Source organism: Pyrus communis, chromosome 10, assembly GCF_041283825.1.
Source record: "Pyrus communis isolate YQ-2024b chromosome 10, ASM4128382v1, whole genome shotgun sequence".
Taxonomy (NCBI): domain Eukaryota; kingdom Viridiplantae; phylum Streptophyta; class Magnoliopsida; order Rosales; family Rosaceae; genus Pyrus; species Pyrus communis.
The window spans coordinates 10,136,471-10,148,646 of NC_142574.1; the positions used below are offsets into that span (position 1 = coordinate 10,136,471).

General features: G+C 38.2%; 1 protein-coding gene across 1 annotated transcript; it reads right to left on the reverse strand.

The window, feature by feature from the left end:
- Window positions 1-7,588: 7,588 nt before the first annotated feature.
- Window positions 7,589-8,696, reverse strand: LOC137727054 (ethylene-responsive transcription factor ERF109). Its single transcript, XM_068465996.2, has one exon. The coding sequence runs from the start codon at window positions 8,641-8,643 to the stop codon at window positions 7,846-7,848; it is 798 nt and encodes a 265-aa protein (XP_068322097.2). The 5' UTR covers window positions 8,644-8,696; the 3' UTR covers window positions 7,589-7,845.
- Window positions 8,697-12,176: the final 3,480 nt, after the last annotated feature.

A 12,176-nucleotide genomic window follows, 5' to 3' on the forward strand; every position in this document is an offset into this window, starting at 1 on the left:
TGGTGAATGATATGTGGTGAATGATAAGTGGTAGTGTTTAAGTATTTAAAATAGGGAACAAAGCCCTTCCTTGCATGGCAAGGAAGGGAGACACAAGGAAACACACGACAATGTCCTAAGGTTGCTAGGAATGTTGTTTTTGTGTTCTAAAATGCGTAGGAGTTTTCAATGATGCTCAAACATGAGGTCTTTTTAGGATTTAACTTTCCTACTTCAAGTCTTCAATTTCGTCCATCCTTTTGGCTCCAAGCATATGATATCCATTCCAATCTCTAATTTGCTCCAAAAGGCTCCAAAAGACATCCTTTTGCATACTTTGCCCTTAGAACCTGAAAACACACAAAAGAAGCATAAAGAACTAAAATAACTAAAGAAACATAACGTAAATGTACGAGAACAAGCCATTTAAGTCGCATAAATATGCTCCTATCAGATAGTACCTGGTTTAACAGCGGGGCTAAAGGTTTCGTCGTAGTCAAGCCTAACTTGTTGATTGAACCCTTTTGTGATGAGACGAGCCTTATGGCTGTCAATAGAGCCATTGGCTTTTCGTTTAACACAAAATAACCATTTGCATGCTACAATATTCATAAGAGGAGTAGCAGAGAAGAGAGACAAGGTTTGATTCTGGAGAAGTGCATCATATTGCTCCTTCATCGCTTGCTACCAATGCGAGAATTTAGATGCTTGAGTGCTGTTGGTAGGTTCAATGGATAGAGGATCCTCACAGGCTGATGTTAATCCGTGGGGAAGTGGATGTCTCGTACAGTCGTAGGTGAGGGCATTGATACTGCCAAATTTGCCGGGAGGAGTAGAGTCTAGAGAATGGACAGGTTGTTTGGGGGGAGGGGGGAGGAAGATGTTGATGACAAGTCCAGCTGTGGCGTACAAAATATTTATCCTCTAACCTCTAAGCTCACAACATACACATAAATGATGCAGTAAGAAATATTTGATATGAAACTATTATAGTTATTTTTTTCATATGTTCCCTTTTCTTTTGATAAATTAAATAAAAATATGTAATTTGTGTGATTAAAAAAAAGGTAATTTTGCATGTACATCTGTAAAAATTAAAAATATGTAATTCGGTGCAGTTTCACCCTCAAATTGAAACTAAAGCAGGGAAAATATCAACTGTTTGATGTGGTTTCGCTTAAATTTATTACTGAAACTGTATGGTTCGATTCACATTAGTTTCGGTTCGGTCTATGCCTATTTATGGTTCCAAATACTAAATCATTTGAATACCAAATCAAAATGGTATTTAAGTTTACTTGTTTTCGTTTTCTTGTTTTTTGCATGCTCGCATTCAATTATGACTTCTAAAATGGTTATACAAAGTTACAAACAACATATATCCTTTTCAAATACTAAATCAAAATGTAAATGTCCTTGACACCAAGTAAACGAAAACTGAAACACAATTCAAATGTACATATTCATTCATAATACAAATATAAATTCATGCATACAAATATATCCATTATGCAGTAAGAATGTTAGTGCGAATACAATAATTTAAGCCCAAAAAGAACTTACTAAGGGAATTGGATCCGCTCCATACCTTAGTGTCTAGAGCCTAAAGATCAACCTATCTGGGGCACTGATTAGTGTGTAAAAGAAATTAGAGTTGTTGGTTTGTGTGTGGTGTGCCAAGAAAATGAGTTAATGGAGACCGTTGGATTCAATTTGTGCGGCCCAGATTAGTTGATCCTTAGGCTCTGGACACTAAGGTCCGGAGCAGATCCAATTCCTTTACCAAGACATTAAACAAAGCCCAGGAAAAAGGGAAAACAAAAAGTAGCAAGTGACCCTTTACTACAGTGGTGGAAAAGTGTTGAGCTCTTACATGATAGCGTGAGTTTAAACCCTATTGGTGGCTAATCTAACATCTAATCTGACAAAATCTATCGTTTGACAAAAAAAAAAAAAAAAAAAAAAAAAAAAACACCTTAAGATCATTCTATCCAAGAAAAATATGAATCGAAACCTGGATGTCAAATTTGGAAATTTATGAGAGAAAATGGCCTCCTTTTCAAAATACATGCATTATAGGTGAACCATGCAAGTGAAAGACCTAATTGAGAAATGTTCCCATGCAATCGCACTAGGCGAAACCAGTTTGATTTTCACCACTCATTTAGTGACACATTATACAGCTATTAAATTTAATTAATTATTTATAATTACAGTTCCATTCGGTTTTAAGCAGTTCTACGAACATAAGAATTGGAACCGAAACCGGTATGAACGGTTCGATCCAATTCTTAAATTTACGTTGACTTTTTTTGTCAAAACGGTTTTTAATGGTTTATTTTGTCGCTATTTGAATCGATTTCACAGTTTTTATGCCCACCCCTAATCGTGACTAGGAAAAAACTTTTCACATATGCAAAAGCGCATACAAAGAGACTAGTGTTGGGGGAAAAAACTTAGAGTACACAACTCTAGCACAAGTGTTGGAGAGACTACACAAGTAAACTAATTACTTGTATTATACAAACAAAATATTACAACACAAACTATCAAAGACACTCACTCACTTTCTAGAGACAAACTCTAGAGCACTCACACTCTTACAAGACTATTCTTTCTTCTCACTCTCACTTGCTTGCTTAAGCTTGCTTGGTTGGTTGCATTGCAACACATGCACACACACCTATTTATAGGTGTGGTTTTGCCAACTACAATTGCCCACCGCCATTGGGCTTTGTATGGCAGCCACACAATTGTACAAGCTGCTAGGACTTTCTAGCACATTATTATACACACACACACACCCACCGACTTAATAGGATAGTGCTAGAATTATCTAGCATATTGATATGCCTGCATGATGCACCGACTTTGGTGCTAGAATTTTCTGGATTTGTGTAGAATGGGCTGGGGTTGGTCTCTTTTAACACTCCCCCTCAACACCAGCTCATTCTTTTCTCCATGCTGAGTTGACGACGAAACTTTTCAAACTTGCCGATACTCAAACCTTTAGTGAACAAGTCCGCAACTTGTTCATCTGTATTGATTTGTCTCATCTCAATCTCTTCTTGCAAGACCTTTTCTCTAATGAAATGATAATGTACCTCCATATGTTTAGTTCTTGCATGAAAGACTGGATTTTCCACCAAGCGAATTGCCGATTGGTTATCACAGTACAATGGTACTGGATAATCTACTGGTTGATGTAGATCACTCATCAACTGTAGCAGCCATGCATTCTCTTGAGCTGCCATTGCTGCTGCTCTATACTCTGCTTCTGTGGTTGACAAAGACACCGTTGGTTGTCTCTTGCTGCACCACGAAACTACTCCAGAACCAATTCTGAAGACATACCCAGTGGTCGATCTCCTGGTGTCGTGATCTCCTGCAAAATCTGCATCACAATAGCCAACCAACTTACCATCTTCTCCTTTCTTGTACAAGAGACCATAGTCAATTGTACTCTTTACATATCTTAATATTCGTCGAACTGCTTCTAGATGAGGCTTCTTTGGATTTTGCATGTATCGACTCATAACACCAACTTCATAAGAAATGTCAGGTCGAGTCAAAGTCAGATAGATCAGACTACCTACCAATTGTCGATACATTGTTGCATCTTCCAAGTCTCTGCCTTCATGTGCACACATCTTGGCATTAGGTTCCACCGGTGTTGAGATTGGCTTGCATTCAAGCATCCCAAACTTCTGCAACAAGTCTTTTGCATACTTTTGTTGACACAGAAATATGCCTTCTTGTGTGCGATCAACCTCTAATCCAAGAAAGTGCTTGAGTTGTCCAAGCTCTTTCATCTTGAACCGAACTGACAAATTTTCTTTTGTTCGACAAATTTCAACCTTATCATCGCCAGTGATGATTAGGTCATCCACGTACACCAGCACGATAGCTAACTTTCCTCCATTAGCTTTAACAAATAAGCTCGAATCTGCATGCGCTACTGAGTAACCACTTTGCGTTAGAAATTCTGCAATTTTACCGTACCACGCCCTTGGTGCTTGTTTTAGACTGTAGAGTGCTTTCCTCAACTTGCACACGTACTCGGGATGAACTTTACTTTCAAAGCCCATTGGTTGCATCATGTAGATTTCCCGATCTAACTCTCCATGCAAGAAAGCATTCTTCACATCCATCTGGTATAGATTCCAATTTTTGTTAGCTGCAAGTGCAAGTAGGACTCGTACGGTTGTAAACTTTGCTACTGGACTAAACGTTTCATCATAGTCTAGTCCATATTGCTGAGAGAAGCCTCGAGCCACCAACCGAGCCTTGTACCTTTCAACTGAACCATCAGGACGACGCTTTATCTTGTACACCCATTTGCAGGATATGGGTTTCACATCCCTTGGCTTTGGCACCAAATCCCAAGTCTGATTCTGCTTAAGCGCAGTGATTTCTTCTTCCATAGCTCTTATCCATTCAGAACTCTGTGATGCTTCTTCAAACACCTCAGGTTCTTTTGGTGCTCCATCAGTTATGGCAGCATTAGCATATTTAGGACTTGGCTTTCGTACTCTTGTTGACCTTCTTAGTTGTGATTGTGGAGTTGATACTTCTACTCTACTAGGTCTAACTTCTTGTGGTTGTTGGTACACACCTGTTTGCCAAGTACTCTTAGGTACTTCTTGCTCGACATCATCTCCAACAATCAAATCTTCAGGCTCATCTGGACTTGATTGGATTTGGGCAGCTTGGTCTCCCAGTTTCCCTTGCAACGTATCTTCAAACTCTTTTGGGTCAGGTGACGCCTCATTTTCTGAGCACTAACAAGATGATGCTTCTGCGTCCCATTCTTCCTCCACAGCTAGAGACGCAACGACATCCCAATCATCTTCAATTTTCTTCTCTGAGTTGGCGACGTTACTTTCTGCAGGCCTTTTGAACCAGCAATCATTCGCCATGCGGCCATTCTTTCCACAATTGTAACATTTTCCCTCAAATCTTTTATTATTCTGGGACTGACCACGGTTGCCGTGATACTTCGGAGCTCCCCCTGGCCGAGAACTCCCTCCTCCTTGATGACCTTTTTCCTTGTCACCATTTCTTTTAGATCCACCACCAGCACGCTGCTTAAAGCTGCCTTTGCTTTTGGTGTAGAGCGCTTCCTCCTCACCTTTTAACGAGACCCCTCCCATTTGCTTTGCCAAAGCTTCTTGATCGACAAGCAAATTCTCGAACTCAACAAGTGATGGTTGGGTCGGCCATCCTTGTACAGCGGCAACGAAGCCTCGATATTCAGGTCTCAATCCATGGATAATTATTCTTTTTATCCTGGATTCTACAATGGCAGCACTAGGATCTAATTCAGAAATTTCAAGGCAAATAGACTTTACCTTGTGGAAATACTGCGCAATCGTCATGTCCCTTTAGGCCACTGATAACAACTCGTTCTCGAGAAGCTGCAGTCTTGTATCGTTCCTCTTTGAAAAGAGTGTGGCGAAGGTGTTTCATGCTTCTTTTGGTGTCTTGGCCTTCCGTATGTGCTCTAACATGTCATCTTCAACTGTGGTTTTTAAGGCAAACATGGCCTTACCTGCCTTGATCTTCCACTTCCTCAAAGCGCCGCTGGTGTCTTCTTCTGGCTGCGTAACTTCATTACCGCCGACGACATCCCAAAGATCTTGGCCTTGTAGGTAAGACTCCATACACGTCGCCCATGTGTTGTAATTTTTGTTGTTCAACTTCTTGATTCCTCCAACAACTTGAAGATCTCCCATCGTGTCGGCAAAGCTTCGATAAGCCAAACAAGATTAACGAATAATCTTGCGAAGTACTAAACTTCTCACGATTCTCAAAAGCTTCAATAGAGACGGTCCCTGATCGTACCGCTCTGATACCAATTGTTGGGGGAAAAAACTTAGAGTACACAACTCTAGCACAAGTGTTGGAGAGACAACACAAGTAAACTAATTACTTGTATTATACAAACAAAATATTACAACACAAACTATCAAAGACACTCACTCACTTTCTAGAGACAAACTCTAGAGCACTCACACTCTTACAAGACTATTCTTTCTTCTCACTCTCACTTGCTTGCTTGCTTACAAGCTTGCTTGGTTGGTTTCATTGCAACACATGCACACACACCTATTTATAGGTGTGGTTTTGCCAACTACAATTGCCCACCGCCATTGGGCTTTGTATGGCAGCCACACAATTGTACAAGCTGCTAGGACTTTCTAGCACATTATTATACACACACACACCCACTGACTTAATAGGATAGTGCTAGAATTATCTAGCATATTGATATGCCTGCATGATGCACCGACTTTGGTGCTAGAATTTTCTGGATTTGTGTAGAATGGGCTGGGGTTGGTCTCTTTTAACAACTAGTAGATTAATATAAGTGGATTTCCACGAATATGTCAAATAGAAACAAAACAACGTCGGCTAGCATAATTAAGTAAAATTTTCAACCGTCGTTTGGAGGTTCAGGCGTTAATCATGCGTCCTTATTAAAAATAAAAAAAATAAAAATTGTCAAATTAGATGACCCTACTCGTTTTAGCGGACCAATTAGACAATATTTAATGTTTTAAATCAAATCTGTGAAAAAAGTTCCTTTGGATAATCCACTAATTTAGTGATGTTCCAGTTCACAGTATCTAATTAAAAACGTGTAAGACGCCATCCTTATTAATTTAATCAGGTAAATAAAAGTGTACGTGTTTTAGAACTCACAGGTGACAAATTGTTTACCGCTTTAAGTACACGTGGGCATCTTCCGTAGGGCTTTCCGAATTTATTAGCACACATGCTGTATTTTATGAAAGTATAAAAATTATGCTATGTGTTATAATATAAAGGGGCTTTTGGATCTAGGTCCAAAAACTTAGGTAGTTTTTGGGACCAAGTCCAGTTATCCAATTACATATTTTGATATCAATTTTGCCCTTTTAGATAAAAATATTTAAATTCTTTAATTTTTTTTTATCATTTATTCAGTTTTTAAATTTTGAATATTTAAATACTCAAACTAAAATATTATCTAGTAACTACCTACTATTTATGAAGAAAACAAAACCGATATAATCTAGTAACTACCTACCTATTGTATAGGAAGAAAATGCTTTATACCTACAAAGCAGATATAATCTACCTGCAAAACAAAAATAAACTACCTATTGTATTGGAAGAAAAATGCTGGGAACCTACATGGCGGTACATAAAAATATAAATATGATATAATATACCTCTATTAAAGGAACGAATTTGGAGGGAAGAACACAAAAATATCACTCATGAAAAGAAAAGACAAAAAAGAGGAGGATTGTTAAAGGGAATTGTTTGGAAGAAGGGTTTAGGTTATTGATCTGATATAAATGATTAGATACTTCAAAAAAAAATTCAAAATGATTGGATACTTGAAAAAAAAATTCAACTACTTGTATTATAATATTTGGTGTGTTGGTTCAAGTTATTGACACATAATATTTCTCATATTTTATTGTCATTTTTTGTTCTTTCTTTTACTTCCTATCGCAACCTCGAAGAGTTGGATTCCTACTTGTGGGTCATGCTTATTTATCTTCGTAAATATCCAAAAAATTCCTATTTGAAAGTATGAGAGGGTCAGCAACTAGAAAGAGCGAATGAACTTGTTTTAGTTACATACAACGAGAAAAAGAGCAGAGAAAGTACAGCGAGAAAGTCCAACCGATAAAAGTTTAATAGAACTTTCGATACGCAAAATTATTTGTAGATAAAATGTGATTTTCCATTAAAATTGATCACATCATTGGTAATTAAAAGAACAAATGAACTTGTTTTAGTCACATACAAGCTACAGTTGTTTCTAATAAAACAATCAAAGAATACAATTTTTATTATTGTACTCAAATGCTATATATGAACATTTCCTGAATCCGAAGAATTATTAGTAGCATCCAGCATCATCATCCACTGTTGGAAGTCCTCTTCCAGTAACTCATTTTCCTTCATAATCCCCGTCGTTTCAACTTCCCCCGAAAATTCGACATTTTTATTCCTTTGCTCTGTAACTACTTGTTGCTGTTGTGGTTGTGATGAATTACTTTCTTGGGTCACCAATGTTGTGTCCGGAAACGGAAAATTGAGCTTCGCTCTTGGCCCCCGAAACTCGATCGCAGCTTTATCGTAAGCCCGGGCCGCCTCCTCAGCCGTTGTAAAAGTGCCTAGCCAGACCCGAGTCGCCCGTCTCGGGTCCCGAATCTCGGCAGCCCATTTACCCCAAGGCCGCTGCCTCACTCCCCTGTAGTTCTTCTTCACCCTCTTCTTCGGCCCTCTTTTGTTACTACTACTTCCCTTTTCCTCCTGGGCTGCTGGCGGGAACAAAGTACACCCGAGACACCCCTTGATTTTGCACACGTCGCAGGTGTCCAAATCGGACGGCACCAAGAGAGTGTTGCTGGAGCAGCTAGTACTTGTAGTATAGCGGGGAGAGAAAGTGGCAGCGCGTTGTAGTGGGGGGAGGAGCGAATTCAAGTCCACGGAGGCGGCTGTGGCGGTTCCAGCGACGACGTTTCGAAGCGCAGAGACAATTACCGTGTATTCTTGATCTTGGGTGAGGCGGGGCGGCGGTGGCGAAGGCTGAAACGGAGGAGGGGCCGAGTGGGCTGGCTGGGAGTCGGAGGGCTTGAATCGCTCGTATGAAGGTTGCATGGTGTTTTCTAGAGAGAGAAAGTTGAGAATGTTGGTGGTGGTGGTGGTGGGAAAAGCTTTGAATTTTTGAGTTGGGGAGAAAGCCGCGGGGGATTTATATATGCTTGGGAGGATGACGTGGACGACATTTGTCTAACACCGTTCACACACGGATTGGTCGCGCACGTGGGAATTTTTGTGTTGTTATGGCGCGTAGCAGTGGACCGTAGTTTGGGATTCGAAAGGGCGGGAGACACACGCGCCGTTTTGACTGCGGAAGGTGACGTTATCTAAAGATGGAAAATTGGAACTTTTCATTGGGGCCCACGAGTTTGCGAAAGTTTCATCGTGGTCAACGATAACAACCAACAGAAGATGTATGAAGAAGTTACGCAGGTGATTACGTCATCATTACATGACAAACAATTTCTTTACTTGTTCTTAAATATTCAGTCAACTTATGCTGTGAAAATCTTGAAAAGGTATGAAAATGTGAGCATTATTTTTCTTGAAAATATTGAAAAGAAGTGAAATTCATTCACATGGAAGATGGGTACAAAAGGTAATGAAGAAGTTAAGGATTCATAGTAAAATCATTTGTTAATACATGGAACAGCTCAACATACTTATAAATTTATATAAGGTCTCTCCTCTCTTCAATTTGGATTTATTCTCACACGTCTCCTCAAGTGTGCGAATTTTTAAGCTTAACACATGGACAACGCAATGGAGTAGCGTGAAGCACGAGTAGCCGTTCGGCTTCACACGTGGACGACCTTGCTTTGATATAATGAAGAAAGTCGAGGTTTTACCATAAATCCAATTGGTAATATGGGAGTTGCCCAACTTACTTATAATCTCATTCGAAGTCTCTCATCTCATCAATGTGAGATTCATTTTCAACACGTAAGGACTATTTGTTTTAAGAGAGCAACTGAACTATACAATTATATTATCATTGTGGTGTCTTATTTTAATAATATACAACATCATAGAAAGAGAAATTACACATGTTCTTATATTGATCGATATAGAATGTTATTGGGACAATGTACAATTTTGTTTTACTCGGCTGCAAAAAGAGTATCTCACATACTACAACTAATTAACACATCTTTAATAAAATCAAGAGCTCCTCGTGAGTCGTAGCAACATAAATTGCAAACAGAACAAGCAAAGGTATTTGCAAATGATACTAGTAGGTACAAAAACTCGAATTTTGTCAATAATACGGGCTACAGTGTGTCAAAATGTCATGTGTATTCAATCAAATAAGATGATCCTAGAATTTTCAATGAATATGAACATACTAGTAGGTGATTGACATGGTTCATCTGTACAAATTAATTAGATTCATTAGACTATATTGTAGATTTTAGCAATGTCTCATGAACTTAAGGCCTTATCTTACTTTTTTTTCCCTTAAATTGCCACATAATCTTTTAAGATGCATCAATTTAAGTGCCGCAGCTAACAAAGAAAATTTGAGAAAATTTAACATATAAACGCAAATTGAAGAGTTATAAAAGTTTAAGTCGCTGAAATCAAATTAAAAGTTTGAAGAGAAAATTGGAAGATCATTATTAACTGGGGAGACATTACTAAATTTCTCCATGTACTATTTTGTAAGTTTGGCAATTTTCACGATTCATTAACTTAATATGAATGACATGAAAGATAACAGGTTTTGGGTCAACCTCTAACAAGTTGGGTTGTTATCAAATCACCTATTAAGAATCTATGTACAAGTGGGGTCGTTATCCAATCACCCATTAAGAACCCGAAGAAATCGTTTACCAGATTTATACATTTGACATGAACATTTCAACACCCCTTAACCGAACACAAAATGACACGACTTGTTAATTAATCAGATCGCTATTAGGTCACCTATTAAAAACTCATTAAACTACAATACTTCATTTTAAAATAACGAATATAATATAAAAATGAAACGAATACAATAAATACTATCCGTTAATCAACTTTGTGTTGGCATTATGTGTAAATTCACACCAAGGATGCAACTGGCAATTGTACGACCTGATGCAGTGCTATAAAGTACAAATATGTCTTTATTGTAGACCCTAGTTTTTGCCATTGATGTTGAACTTTGGACTTTCCAATAAAAAAACACGGTCGTCAGTATCATGAGCTGTGGCAGTGCAGTCGAAAGGCTGGAGTGGGACCCCCACCAAATATCAACCTAGCTGTTTGTGCACTGATGGTCTTAAACTTTAACTAACGGACGTTAAGTGCTAGATTATATATTCTAATTTTTAAAAGTTATTTTCGCAACCCGGGTTTAATTTTCTGCACAAGCAGTCTTATTTGTTTTGTTCATTAATTCTCTTTTGATTATTATTTTTTTTAATTTGAAGACTAGAAATAAAATGGGTCTACATTGGAGATAATGGGTGTGGGAAAATAATTTCCTTTCATTATTTTTTTCTTTATGACTTGATTGCCTCAAAATAAGACTGACTTCTATCGGTTATACCACTATTATAACTTCACACACTATAAATCAATGTTATATGTACATTTCCTTCCACATGACAATGTACTATTATGTAGCTTGAAATGCTCCAGTGACTTCATATCCATTTCATGACGACCCACTCACCTAACTCAACCTCATAAAAAAGTTATGAATATAGATGGCAAGTGAAGGATAGAAACATCCCTTCCACCATTTTTGTTGTAATACCCTAAAACTTTAAATATATGAATATGTGGAGAAAAATAAAAAATAAATCGATTTATGGTTATGAAAAATTGAATTGAGAACTTTTAAAGTTTTGTTTTTGGAAATTATTATAATTTACGTTGTAAAATTTATCGATAAGTGAAAAAAATGAAAATGCCTTAGTTGGCTTAACGTAATTATATGAGGATGTATTTTATCCTCATATAATTTATCAGATTTCTTGATATAATTGAATAGAGAACAACCCTATTAGTGTGTAGGCAAAAATCGTTAGTAAAACGAAGTTATAATAAAGAAGTTATTAACTATTGAAGTTGAGCACAAAATAGTCATTTTGCCATTAATTTGAATGGCTCCAGAAAATCTAGAGCAATGGGAGTGCCATGTGTGTAGCTGTGATGAAGTGGGACAGAGAGAAAGGAGAAAGGGGGATTGGGAATTGACCAATCAGGAAGAGGGAAATGAAGGGACAAGAGAAAAGAAAGAAAGAGGGAAATGGGTTTACCTGAATAACCCATCGGGCCCGACCCATTCCACCATCTTCCTAAAGATTTTCCGTCAGTTTTCCGACAATACAAACCTTGCCACCACCCTCAAATCAGTCAGCCTCTTCCCCTCTTCCATTCCCACCAAATTTTATTGGGTTTGAGCTTGAATTTGGGAAGAACGGAACCCATGGGTTCCAAGGGTGCCATGGTGGAAATCCGACGATCGTGAAAGTAATGTTGACCACCACACCATCAAACCACTTTTCCTGAGGACAAGAACAAAACCCAAACAGTTTTAGGGGCGGTGGTGTTACAGATTGGACAAATTGAAGAACACCCAAATTCTAGGGTTGTGG